At 40.9% G+C, this 14,001-nt stretch overlaps 1 protein-coding gene across 1 annotated transcript; it reads left to right on the forward strand.

The window, feature by feature from the left end:
• Window positions 1–4,276: 4,276 nt before the first annotated feature.
• phf8 (PHD finger protein 8) lies at window positions 4,277–12,640 on the forward strand. The gene is made up of 21 exons (XM_030769412.1): window positions 4,277–4,435; window positions 4,564–4,649; window positions 4,933–5,056; window positions 5,263–5,423; window positions 5,613–5,754; window positions 5,856–6,042; window positions 6,361–6,523; window positions 6,844–6,931; window positions 7,185–7,291; window positions 7,521–7,612; window positions 7,769–7,858; window positions 8,010–8,318; window positions 8,759–8,850; window positions 8,950–9,122; window positions 9,314–9,399; window positions 9,526–9,644; window positions 9,812–10,134; window positions 10,413–10,508; window positions 10,632–10,741; window positions 11,100–11,475; window positions 11,645–12,640. The coding sequence occupies exons 1-21, from the start codon at window positions 4,338–4,340 to the stop codon at window positions 11,731–11,733; spliced, it is 3,111 nt and encodes a 1,036-aa protein (XP_030625272.1). The 5' UTR covers window positions 4,277–4,337; the 3' UTR covers window positions 11,734–12,640.
• Window positions 12,641–14,001: the final 1,361 nt, after the last annotated feature.

Genomic DNA, 14,001 nt, shown 5'->3' on the forward strand with positions numbered 1-14,001 from the left:
GTTTGAATGATTGTGTGTGTGTGTGTGTGTGTGTTTGAGTGTACTGTTTGTGTTAGTAAAGTATTTGCTACATTTTGCCATATGAATATCTTTTGTTTGAAGCTCCAGATGAAAGGATTTCCTGTAAATTATCAAGTTATAATATAATATGTTAATTATTTATGTTCCCTGTACTGGGAATCTATTGAAAAACTGAATATCGACCAAACATTAAAGCAGTGATGTTTACTTGGAAGAGAGGAACTTGACAATCCCCTTTTTTGTCATTTGTCTCTTTGTTCATCTCTTCATTTGCTCTCTTGTCTGTCAGTCTGTTAGTCCATTCATTTGTCCATCCACCTACTCATCTGTCCATCAATACATCCAGCAGATTAGCATTCCATCTGACTCTGTCTCCCACAGCAACTCAGCTAATATTAAACAAAGCAATTTAATATTATTTAGGTAAACTAAAGTTTTTAGATGAGTGAGTGGATGAACACATTTATTATATGCCACCAAAAACTTAATAATCCTGTTCATGAGAAGTTGTTGTGCTCTTTAACTGATAATACACGAAGTCGTAATCAAGGATGTTACTCTAGAGAATGATGGAATATTTTACTTGGTCTAATCTGCTTCTAATGTGGGTTCTGTGGCCTTACGGTTATGATGTTAAAACATGTTTTCATCTTATTTAAGCTTTATTTATGTTTAATTTATGACATTTTCTCCTATTACAAAAATGAAGATATATGAATAATTTTACATGTATTGATGTAAAATGAAATAGATGCTTTGAAGTGGTGAACATGTACACAGATTGTTTAGTATTATTCTGCAGGACCAGTGGCATGTTCGATATTTGAAAAACAATGATGGTCCAAGAAAATGATTGACAGCCATTAATGGACATGTTTATGAAATGCCTGTTTTCCAGAAATGCAATGTATTTATTGTTTCAGCACACTATTGAAGTTATCAAACAAAACTGCCCAAATAAATTCTGTTTGGCCCAGCGGAACCACTGTGGACCCCTCTGAAATGTTGGTTTTGTAATCCGTTTGACTTCATTTATGGTTATTGGACTTATCTGTATTTTAGTTCAGAGTGTGTTGAATGTATGGTTGTGTATGTGGCTGGGTGTTTTGGTATTTCAGCAGATCAGTCACTCAGGAATTCTTCAATAATCGAATGCGTACAAAAGTAATATGGTATGAAATCAAATAATGTTTTAAACCTTTTCATACAACGCATGTTCAGCATTCAGCTAGAGCGATCATATATAGGAATTTGGGGGTTTGAACATTTTTAATTGTTCTTTAAAAAAACACCTCAACTCTGTTTATGGTCACTTGAGTTTCAGTTGTTCAGTCAAGTCAGGAAAAAAAGTCTGAAATGAAAAAAAAAGTCTGCTAGACAAGGTGCCAACCTCACTCGCTTCATTATTTTTTGTTTTACTGGTTCCCTCACACACACACACACACACACACACACACACCACACCCCCACACTTGGACTAAGAGCGTGTCTCCAGGGGTGTGACAGCAGTATGTGGGTCAGGGCTGCTCCCTGGGCTGCCAGCCCCTGTGGCCCCCTGCAGGTTGCTCACAATGGCGGCACCACGGCGAATGCCATTTCTCAGATTCTCTCCTGTAACCGAGGCGCCCTTGCCCAGGGCACAGACTCACTGGCAGCAGCGACTCAATCAATTCATCAATCTGGGCCGAGACTGGTGTTGGTGGTGACGGTGGTGGTGGAGGTGGTGGGTGAGAGGTGGCTGACCACTGAAGCCAGGCTAGCCCACCCCCACAGCCAACCAGGCCAACACCATTGAAAGCTTGTGCTGAGGCAGAGATGGCTGAGCCATCATAAACTGGATGAGCTGTTGTGTTGCTCTGAATGAAAGTGTGACATATTGTCATTATGGCTCATGGGTATATTCCAGATTCTAAATATTCAAATTTAAATTTGGCTGTGCTAGACACTTCAACAATTAATTGTGATACTAAATGACCCAATAAGCTGTTTTCAGAAATGGTAAAATCTTCATTAATTACTATATTAATATTAAATGATAGTAAAAAATCGAATTATTAGCAACTAAAATATTAAAATTCAGTTATTAAAAAACCAACAAAAAAGAATTTAAGATCACCAGTTCGGACGGGATTTGTTAGTATTTAGTACTAAACTTACTGTAAAGCCAGTAATTTTGATTATATTGATTTTAAAGGTGTTGAAATGATCCAGGTTCACGTCACTGTCCATAATCTATCCAAATTTTTGCCAAGATTAATTTTGTACGGTTCGACTCAATTCATTTAGTAAGCCAAATTCAGACAATGTTTGCGCCAGATGCAATCGATTCTTGGCTAATGTCTCCCTCTGTTGGACACAAACAATAATTCAGAAAAATAAAAATATCAACAAATCATTTTGTTGCCCGTTAGCTGGCAAGACATTTCTTAAATTAAGCTTCTGATGTCAAAACCACGCTTCAAACACTTTTAGTGACACTGAAAATATTTCTCCTTTTACAGAGACAGATTTTCCATGTCAGACAGATAAGTAATTTAAGTTACTGAAGAGGACTTGTGAGGGAAATAATTTAAAAGAATTCCAATCGTCACATTTCAAATTGTAAAACAGTGTGTGTAATACTATGGATAACCTCATCAGTTTATAAGATAGTTCTTTATTGAACGCGACCCATATAGCTCATCGTAGGTTCAATAGAACTCTGAAACAGCTTTCACAGGACGACATGCGATGTAAACCAACTTTATTGTTCCATCCGCTGCAGACAGTGGTCGTTGCAGGGACAGATTGAAATGGAACAGCTGCGCCGCGAACATCTATTTTATAAATTGTATGAATTCATTACTTTGTACGTGTTGTTTTTTACATTAATGTAATTTTGCATATGTTAACCACAAACTACCGCCAACTGAACATTGACAAAATAATGAATTAACAAGAGTGGGAAAACAACTTGCTGTCACTGAGTAGGCCTCACACTGCCTCGGGATTTCCTGCGAATTCCGAACGCTATGACTCGCTTGGCCCTGCGGCAGCAGTTCAGATTCTACCCTCGGTAAGATCTTAATAACTGTGTTTCCTCTGTAAACATCTTCTAGGTCAGTTTCCTCAGATGTGTTATGATTCTCAACGTGTTAATATTGTATCAACGTACAAAATGTAGCTCACAAACTGAAGTTAAGTGAGTTTGTTATGTTACACTTCGCTAGCTAACGATAATTAGCCCGCCATGTATTCTAGCTTAATGTTTGCTACGTTAGCAGACTAACTCCGTACTTAGTCTAAAGCGTTATAAGATAATTGTTTAATGAACACCTTTTCCTCATTGAAAGTGCATTAACGATTATGTAAATGTAAATGTAACCAGCATATTCATCCTGTTAGTCTGTGTGCTTGAGTCTGTAATGCAAGCGGTTACATGTACACTTTGTTTAATATTACTTATCCAGACCGCTAGCTTTAGCAGTGCTGTTGTGCCTGTATTCAGCTCACTGGCTAGCTTTCAGTGCACCTACTTTTTGAATATAACGTGACAGGCTGTTACACATGAAAAGCTGACCAAGTATACGTTTGTTGCAACTGTAACGCAGGTTGTAATGTACACAACACTGCATAAATGCTGACTTCTGTGAATGTCGAAACGCATTTAGTACGTACATGTGACTAGGACTAGGAATGATCAACTTAATACAAAGATTACTAGCTAGCCTAATTTAGCCAAGTATAGCTGATTGCTAATAACAGCACAGCCTAAGCTAGCTAATATATAATTCCATTATGCTCTCCTATAGTAGGGAACATCAAGTGAAATTTTCCAGTTGTCCAGGGACTGCTGAGCATGTTTGATCTGATGGCTGTATCAATAATCAAATCTCCTGCAAACAGCAGTTAAACATATCTAATATTGCAGGTTATTTTTAACAGTTTGGATAAATGATTCTGTATCTTATTTACAATCCTATACCATGTCAGTGAGTCATGGAGACCATATTGTTAACGTTCATCTGACTAGTACTTCTTTTCTACAAACTTCTTCCATAGGTGCCAAACCATGGACAGAATTTTGTGCCTGGTTTGACTGCAGTGGTTACTGGAGCTGAACTCTGCAAGCTGCCAACAGCCAAGTGTGAATGCTCTTGATGCAGCCTTTCACTGAATATCTTTGAGAGGAAAATACAGTTTTTTCATTGTTGACACAACTCAGTCCATCTCTGTTATTTACACGCCAAGTGGTGCTCAACTGTTTTTTTTTTGTACAAAGTTTGATCTGTATTGCTCCACATCACGCGCTGATATTTTCTCCATACCACATCATTATGGCATCAGTTCCTGTTTATTGTTTGTGTCGCCTGCCCTATGATGTCACACGGTTCATGATTGAATGCGATGTGTGCCAAGACTGGTTTCACGGCAGGTGAGTTTTGTCACATATTCAGTTTATTTACGTTAATGATCACAGCCCAGCTTCTTATAAATATATGGCCACAGAGAAGCAGAGTGAGTCATCTGAGCTGATAACACCACTGTTGTTTTTGTGCACAGTTGTGTTGGCGTGGAGGAAGACAAAGCTGCAGAGATTGACCTGTATCACTGTCCAAACTGCCAGGTCACACATGGCCCCTCTGTCAGTAGGTGTCTCTCTGTCTGTTGTCTCACTCTACTGTTTCTCTCCTAATTGTTCATAACTTAGACTGTCCTCAGGGCTTGTTTTCAAACAATGAACAAGACAAAACTCCTTAGAATTGGGAGGGCTTGCATATTGCATTAACTCAGAATTGTTGCCGGCTTTACCAAAAAGCCTTACTGTATTATACAAAACTGCTGACAAGTGGAATGACCAAATGCTTTAATTATGTGAGGCTGTTAGAAGATTTTTCCATAACAGTCCTCTCTTTTTTCAAACCGTTTCAGTGCGGAAGCGACGTGGGGGTTCAAAGCAAGCGGACACAGGAGGAATGGGGAGAGATTCGGGTCGACCTGTGAAGACAGGTAGTCCTCAGTTCGTCAGAGAGTTACGCAGCCGCACGTTTCCCAGGTAACTGTCAGTCATCCATCACTCCCATTGCACTCAGTACTGCTTGTTATTCAAACATGTATCTCCATCTTTTTAATAGAGATGTACTTGTAAACACTGCAGAGCAGGCCGCTTGTTCATCAGTACATACCTTTCCTAGAGCGACACTTAATGATTGTGATGATTACTCTGTAATTAAGGTGTCTTTCACATTGTGTGTGTGTTAGTGCCGATGAGGTTCTGCTGAAGCCGTCCGGGGCCCAGCTTACAGTCGAGTTCCTAGAGGAGCGCTCCTTCAGCGTTCCTGTCCTGGTTCTGAGGAGGGACGGTTTGGGGATGAGCCTACCTCCATCTTCCTTCTCTGTCTCTGACGTGGAGCATTATATTGGTAAATGTCCTCACGCAGTCTGTGCTGTGAATCATAACCATACAATTTAACTGAAATGTCAAATCATTCCCCTGTGCTCTTTTAATTGAATTTCACTCCCCTCTATTGAGTCAGTGTTTTATTCAGTAATGGATTTGTATGTGTGTGTGTGTGTGTGTTTTTTTTTTTGTTTTTTTTTTCTGATTTTAGGCGGGGACAAAGAAATTGACGTGATTGATGTTTGCCGTCAGGCAGATCTGAAGATGCGCCTCGGGGACTTTGTTGAGTACTATAATAGCCCAAACAGAGACCGAGTGCTCAACGTGATAAGCCTTGAGTTCTCAGACACCAGGTACAGAAGTCCCTTCTCTCTCTGTCCACAGCCTAAAGTAAAATCACGTGAACTCACCACAATGAAATATGAAAATCCCCTCCCTCAATGATTGTCTGTAGGTTGTCCAACCTGGTGGAGACACCAAAGATTGTAAGGAAGCTGTCATGGGTGGAGAACCTGTGGCCAGAGGAATCTGTGTTTGAACGGCCGAATGTCCAGAAATACTGTCTGATGGGGGTGAAGGACAGCTACACGGACTTCCACATTGACTTTGGGGGAACCTCAGTGTGGTACCATGTGCTTCGGGTGAGCCATGTGATCGTCTTGTTTATTCTGTAAAAACAGGATTTGTGTGAAGATGAGAGGGAGAGTAACATTAATGCTCAGCTGAAATTTTGAAGAACATTCAACAATTTTTTTTCCTTTTTTTTGCGCTTCTGTAGAGCAGTTCATTACATTTGATTACCAAGATGTTCTCATCACTCATGTTAATAGAGACTTCCCCTTTATAAGGCCATTTTTTTATTTATTTACTTTTTTTTTTGGAGGGGGGGGGGTAAATATTTTGGGAAAAGGTGTGTGTGTGCAGCACAGAGATTGGTGGATACTTTGTGTTACACTCAGGGTGAGAAGATCTTTTACCTGATCCGTCCCACTCCTGCCAACCTGGCCCTATTTGAGCGCTGGAGCTCCTCCTCCAATCAGAATGAGATGTTCTTTGGGGACCAGGTGGACATGTGCTTCAAGTGCTCAGTCAAGCAAGGCAACACACTCTTCATTCCAACAGGTACATATCTCTGCATTACAAAGGCCACATTACAGACACGTAGCTACAGCGCTGTGACCAATAGGATTATAATGACACAAGACTTAAGATGACTAAAGGGTTTAAAGTTTTAACTGACAGATGTGTAAACAATTAGTTTTTACTCTGCATAGAGATCATGGGCAGTACAGTTCCTTTGTTGTGCACAGCTTTAAAGAATGGCTGCCTCTTTGTTATTATCAGCCAATTACATGTCTGACATTTGTATAGAGACAAAAGAATGTGACAGGAGTAATAGTTTTCATACGTCTTGAATTTGTTTGGCTAATGTTGTACCTTAGGGTGGATCCATGCAGTGCTGACCCCAGTGGACTGCCTGGCTTTTGGTGGAAATTTCCTTCACAGTCTCAACATCGACATGCAGCTTCGGTGAGAAGCTCGTCCTTGTGATGTATTTGAGAGCAGTTTTCAGGTGCATCAGGTGCAGTAGTGCTGTAGTGACAAGGGAAGCAGCCCAGTAAAGCAAACGCTAAGCAGGACAGTTCACTGCACGTGGGCCAGAGATGTGTGGCCTTTGACATAGAAAGTAGTGATTTTAAATCGCTTTGGATGAGAGCCTCAGTCTAGAAGGAAAGAAAGATGTGTTATCAACACAGTATCACAGTCTCCTTTTTCCTCTTAGCGCATATGAAATAGAGAAGAGGCTGAGTACAGCAGACTTATTCAAGTTCCCAAACTTTGAGACGGTGTGCTGGTACGTTGGCAAGCACTTACTGGACACTTTCAGAGGTGAGACTTAAAGATGCATATTTTAAAAATTGTGAATAATGACACTAGGACTCTTGTTCTTTGCCTGTGTTTATATCACACTAACACAATTTAGAAGTAATTAAAAAGAAAAAAACAACAATCAGGAAGCAGTTCCACCATTACTTACTTGCACAGTGTGAGGAATATATTTGTGCATGTTGGTAAGACTTTTATGTGTGTGTGGTTTATACTATCCCACCTTTCTTAGGTCTGAGGGAAAATCGTCGACATCCTGCAACTTACCTGGTCCATGGAGCCAAGGCTCTGAACAATGCCTTTCGTTCTTGGACCCGCAAAGAGGTAATCTCAGAACTTAATGCTGAACCTTTTAGGTCTTTTAAAAGTTAGAACATCTATTTTAAAATAAAATATGAGGCAGTTGGACAGTTCAAGAGAGATTTTAGGACCAGTCGGAGCACCAAGTTTGTTGTATGTGACTGTTCTGTCTTTGTCTAGTCCTTGGCTGAGCATGAGGATGAGATTCCAGATAACATAAAGACCCAGCAGCTGGTGAAAGACCTGGCTAAAGAGATCCGTCTGGTGGAGGTCAGTGTTTCTCTGCCACATTTAATTAGACAAGATGTCCAAAAACAGTCATTTGGATAGTCATTTGAATTTGAGATTTAATTTTGGCCTGTATCAATGTCACATTGTTGACTTGTTCAGAGTAAAATGCCTCCAACTGTCCTCCTGACAGGATATCTTCCAGCAGAACATTGGCAGAGGAGGAGCTCCCTTCGGAGGCTCGCAGGGTCTCCCATCTCCTCTCCCTAAAGCCCCGTTAAACACCTCCCTCAACACAGGCAGACCCCCGGGCAAAAAGAGAGGCCCTAAACCCAAAGAGGGAGGTGTGGCCGGCGGCGTTGGCCTCACAGGGCCAAAGAAAAAGGGTCCCAAGGGCAAGGAGATAAAAACAGAGGCAGGAGAGTTGGACCTACTGGAGATTCACACCAAACACACCCTAAAGAAATTCCAGCCTGGAAGCAAGGCCAAGAACAAGAACAAGGTGTGGTTTTTACCACTGTAACTGGGAGCTGCATGTTCTTGACACAAGGGACTTTAGATATGAGAAAAAATGACTAGATAAAACTTGATTATGATGTAGGACTACATGATGTTTTTAGTGCCTTTTTCATCATTTTACGATGACAAATTAAAGCTGTTATAGCATAGATTTCAGTTGATTCATTAAGCTGTCACTGAAATTGCATTTCCAAAAGAATTTGATTTCTGGAGCAACCTTTCTGAAGAGGCATGTTATGTGCAGTGAAGCTGTCTTAGTTTACTGCACTAGATTTAAAATGTAACACAAACTAGTTTGTCTTAGCAGTAGATGGAACTAGCAAGAAAAGTAAGAATGATATCCTAATAACATTAAACCAAATTGCATTTTCAGGATGCACATAATGTTAAAGGTAAAAAAGCCTTCTCTCTGTCTCATTCCAGCTGGAGCTGCCTACAGCCTGCCTGGATGACTTTGAAGGGAAACTGAACAAAAGCAAGCTCAAACTGGTGCTGACCAATGGGAAAATACAGGGGTAAGGACAGCATATCACAACTTCCTCCGTTCTCATGTCTGAAACTGATGCTGCTCTTTCTGAAGTGATTTACTCACGACTCTCTTCCTCCCGTTTCAGGAAGAAGGGAGGTCGCTCAGGGAGCAGTAACGGGGCGGGACGTGCCGCTCATATGCAGCCTCTGGTTGGCAGCTCGGCCTTGTCAGATTTTGAGTCCGAAGATGAGCTCCAGATCGACGAGACTCCACCCCCTCGACGCAGGGCAGCCCCTTCTAATAAGAAGAAACTGGCAGGTTCGACCTTTTCCCTTTTGTTTTGTTTTTTCTGATCACCCTTCTGAGATGATTTAGCAGAAATGAAATGAAGTTAAATGTTAATTATATTATGGCTGAAACCGTGTAGCAGCACATACACTGGACCAGCCTTGCCTTGTCCATAATGTGTGGGTTTGAACATCTTTTTTTTTTTACCTTGAACTCCATAGGTCTGCCCAGGAAGCTGCCCCGGGCCAAGCCGTGCTCTGACCCACACAGAGTCAGAGAGCCAGGAGAGGTGGACTTTGACATTGAGGTAAGTCCAAAGTGATGCTTGTCTTTGGATCATATCATGATGAGGTAGTTACAAGGTTAGAGCAAAGAGAAGCTTTCAGATGTGATAGTGTTAGCAAAACATCTTCCCCCTCCCCATGTTCCATAGGAGGATTACACCACAGATGAGGAGACCCTCACTATGCAGGGAGTAAAGGGAGGAGCAGGGGGCATTCTGGACTTACTCAAAGCCAGCAAACAGGTCGCTGGTCTGGACTCTGCTCTGAGGTACTGTGCTACTATGCATGTGAATCTGCCGTATTTGTGCTTTGTTACATCACTAACGTAGCCTAAGAGTAAATTCTGTAAGAAAAGTGTTCATGTGTGTCTAGAAGATGAGTGCTGTTAATCTATTTGGACTAATTTTCTGGAATATTTTTCCCCCTGTTCTGCAGTGAGGAAGCTCCAGCCTCACCCAGTACACGAGATGCTATCCAAGGCATGCTGTCAATGGCCAATCCTCCTTCCTCCTCCTCCTCTTCGGCCTCCTCTTCTCCTCTCTCTGTGTCTGGAGGTGCACGCGAAGGAACAGGAACGATGAAGGAGAAAGGAGGGAGAACTGCGTGGGCATCAGGTGGAGCCAAGAAGAGCGAGAAGAAAACCACCATTCAGAGGCCTGGGAAACGGCCAATCAAACGGCCTGCCCGTCACCTTAGCGACGAAGAGAGTCCAGATGAGCAGGAGACTCTGGGGACGTGTTTTAAGGACTCCGAATACGGTAAGCATAGTGAGTACGGTAAGCATAGTGCTAGAAGTAGGAACATCTCAGACATTCCTTGCCTCTTGCTTTGTAAGTAAGGTATGGTTTACCACTTTGAATCTGTATGGATGATTTTGTGCTTGTCATCAAGTCCAAACGTAACTCTGGTATTTCATTTGCAGCCTGTAATTGATGGATTATTTGTGAGAGGAACTGGAGAAATTTGTCATTGAATATCCACCCAGGTTGAAAAGCTCCTGAGAGAATGTTATTCTCATATTGCTCTTGTCTTTTAGTGTATCCCTCTTTAGAGTCCGATGAGGAGGATCACACGGTCAAATCCAAAATGAAAAGAAAAAGAAACTGGGATGACACACCATGGAGTCCCAAAGGTACCATAACCTCACGAACGAAAGAGCGCCAGCCCAGCAGCAATAAAACAGTGTTGTTTGTCTGAACCTTTCTTAATTTAACTGCAATTGTGCCCGCTTATGTAAACTTCATCATGCCTCCAGCTCGTGTCCAGCCTACGTTGCCCAAACAGGAGAGACCTGTGAGGGAGGGAGTCAGAGTGGCATCTGTGGAGACTGGGCTTGCCGCTGCCGCTGCCAAGTTGGCACAACAGGTAAATGTAGGTGGAGGAGTTCAGGATATATAAATAAAGTGGTAAAAACACAGCGTCTTTATGTGTTACAGTATAGTGAGAGGTTGGCACAGGGATGACGGAAATGAATTTGTTGTACATAGTATAAGAAAATCTTTGCCTTGTCAGCACATGGAACATGCTCAAGAAAAGAGTTTTATTTTTATATAGGGATTTCTGTCCCTGCATGGAACTACTCACCAATTCTTCTGAACTATTTCAAGTTTAACTGCAATTTCACTTGAATTATAAATGTCCTAAAATGATTTTTAGACATCACTTAGTTGAAACAAGGTTTTTTTTTGTCCCACAACTTTCCTCACTCTGTCTTGGTAACAAGGAGCACCAGAAAACCACCACCAAGAGGAAATACACAAAAAAGAAGGTCCCTCAAGAGAAGACGCAAGCCGTGGCAGCCCAGCCCAAGTCGGACCCTGGGCCCGTCTCTCCACACGTGCCATCGGAGCCCCCCGTGGACTGTATCACCGAGGAGAGAAGGGTGGAGGCTTACTCCGCCAGCCTGCTGGACCATGAGTACACTGCAGGACCAGGCCCCTTTGGTCCAGGAGGGCCCCGCGGAAACGCCGCCATGGCCCCCGGAGTCTTCCTTACGTCCAGACGGCCTTCTCTCTCGCCCCAGAACAGCAGCAGCTACTCCCCCACCGCCCCGTCGCCGGCAGGCCTGGCCAGCCCTGGGGCCACTGGGGCCGGACAAGGTAAACCCAGGAACGAACTTCTGCTCATGTGCATGCACACAAGCAAACATACAATAAATAGCATAACATGACGTAACATGACATGGCATAAAATATATACACACACACACACACACACACGTATTATGCATTCAACTCATTTTCAAGTTGTTCACTGCTCTTTTTACAGGGAAGCGTCCGAAGAAAGGACTTGCCACTGCTAAGCAGAGACTGGGCAAAATCCTGAAAATACACCGCAATGGCAAACTCCTACTGTGAGAGAAGACAGGAGATGGGGAGATGGAGATGGGGAACTGAGTAGAAGAAAAGATGTGGAGGTTGAGTCGCCGACTGAAGAGTGAGAGAGGAGAGTATGATAAGATGACAGAAAGACTAGTTATTTTGTTATAGTTCATGTGCTCTATGCTTCTCACCTTTTGCTAGCTTCAGTTTCCCCCTTTTTTTACAGAGATTGTGATCATTCCTATATTGACATTAGCATTATATTTCCTGACACAATCACGTATTAATTTGTTTTGTCTTTACACCCTAATGAAATACCGGAAAGGCATCAAAGCACTCAAGAAGAGGTGTTTACTAAGAAGTTTGGCTATAGTTGGAAAGTAAAAAATGAAAATAACTGACAAATCTTAAATAACAGTGTATAATGTTATTTACTTTTAATGACTATTTATTTGTAATGGTAGTTGTTAAAACGTTTACCAAGCAGCAAGCATCAAGGTTTTGTTTTTACAGGATAACTGCTCTGAGTTAATAATCACAAAATGGTACTTTGAGAAGACAAAAGCCTGATTTTGAAATGGTTCAAATCAAGATGTTTAAGTGTCTGACACGCGCATGTTCACATCTTCTGACCTGCTTACAGCAGAGAAGTGTGGATTCAGTCAAAGGGAAATCAATGAGACCATTTCAGATTCAGTAGATTGTCTGTCTGTCTCTGGTACCCTCTCTGTCTTTGTCAACCTGCCCCAAGTGCATGTCCATTGCATAACTTATTTTTATTAACCTTCTCTGCTTATTGGGTGTGAAAATCGGTTCTCGTACCAAACAGATCTACATCACTCCCAGTATATACCTGAAATGCTGTAAATATTGTTATTGTTACAAAACCTGTGTACCAAGACCTTTCTGCTAGCTCGTTTGATACATTTTTTACCGTAGTAATCTCATGTATTTGTATTTTTGGGGTGGGCGGGGTGGGGAGGGAGGGTGTAGATGTGTATATTTTTTTTATCCAGTTGTCCAGCTCAAACAGTAGGCTGTGTTAATGTGATGAGGCTGGTTGCTAGCACCTTTCTGTTCATATCTGCTTTCAACCAAGTGTCTAAGTCCGGAAAGCACCGTGCATACTCCTTCAGCAGAGAAGCAGTGTGTTTTTGATGATGCCGATGTTCTCTAGGTGAAGAAATGAATGTGTGTAGACTGGGAACATCAAGGGTTTGAGTAGGATTTAGTGTAAATAATTAGTGTAATTTTGTTTTTATGGTTTAAAAGAAGGCTTTTGTTTCATTTTAATCTTTCTTAGCATTGTTTGTATAAACAAACATTAAATGTTTTGAGAAATATAAGAAATAGATGAACAAAAAAAGTTTAGTTGGTTTTTATTTGTATGAAGTAATTATGCTGTTATTTTTTTAGTTTGGTCATGTTTTATTGGTAATGTGATTATGAAGTTAATAGCTTTTCTCATTTTGTTGCTGTTCATTTTGTGCTTCTCATCTTCACTTATTTGACACTATTAATAGTTATGTCATTATATTAGATTTTATTCCTTATATTTGCTGCAGAGATGTTAAATAGCAAATAAGTTTTAACTAAATGATTAATTTCATATAATTTTCACAGTTTGATTTGGGCTTTTTTGTATTTGACCATAAACTCTGCTTTAACACCAAACAAACAAAAAAAGGAATGGTAGTCTTTACATCAGTGGGCCAGTAGTATCTTTTTTCCCCCCTCACTGTGCAATTCTTTTCTATTCTGTAGTTGGCATTGCTGTCTGCTGTTAACCCTGTTATGTCATTTTGAGAATAATGAGTGGAAAAGTAAGTGCTCGACATTGTAAAAAAAAATACCCACACAAACAACAACAAAAAAAAAGTTAAACATTCATTGTAACAGCATCACAATGATACATGTTCAGGCTAAAATTATTTTTTTGTATCAAAATTTTCATAAATTTTGATATTTTTGCAGATGTCTTTGACAAACTTTGTTACTTGTAATTTTAGTTATTCTGTCCTCTTAGGAGGCCTCCGCTCACTGTATATTTAGTATGTATCATTTATCCATTGTAATGTTCTCTGTATTTCATGTTTCGGTTTGGAAAAAAATAGTGTGGATTACACAGTTCTCTCAGGGTTTATGTCATATCTGTTATCATTTTGATGGAATAATGAAAATAGCATCTGTAAAATATAAGTACACAGCTTAAACCACTTTACGAACAAGTTAAAACTGAATTCATGTTCCGATTGATACAATGTCACACTTATTGTCATCATTTTTGTTTTCAGAAGGCTTGAA

This window comes from Chanos chanos, chromosome 3, assembly GCF_902362185.1.
Source record: "Chanos chanos chromosome 3, fChaCha1.1, whole genome shotgun sequence".
In the NCBI taxonomy this organism is placed as follows: Eukaryota; Metazoa; Chordata; class Actinopteri; order Gonorynchiformes; family Chanidae; genus Chanos; species Chanos chanos.

Coding starts and splice junctions, on each gene's coding strand:
- phf8 (XM_030769412.1), top strand. CDS start 4,338: ATGGCATCAGTTCCTGTTTATTGTTTGTGTCGCCTGCCCTATGATGTC. Junction 6,524..6,843: donor CACACTCTTCATTCCAACAG/GTACATATCTCT, acceptor GTTGTACCTTAG/GGTGGATCCATGCAGTGCTG. Junction 7,613..7,768: donor GTTCTTGGACCCGCAAAGAG/GTAATCTCAGAA, acceptor GTCTTTGTCTAG/TCCTTGGCTGAGCATGAGGA.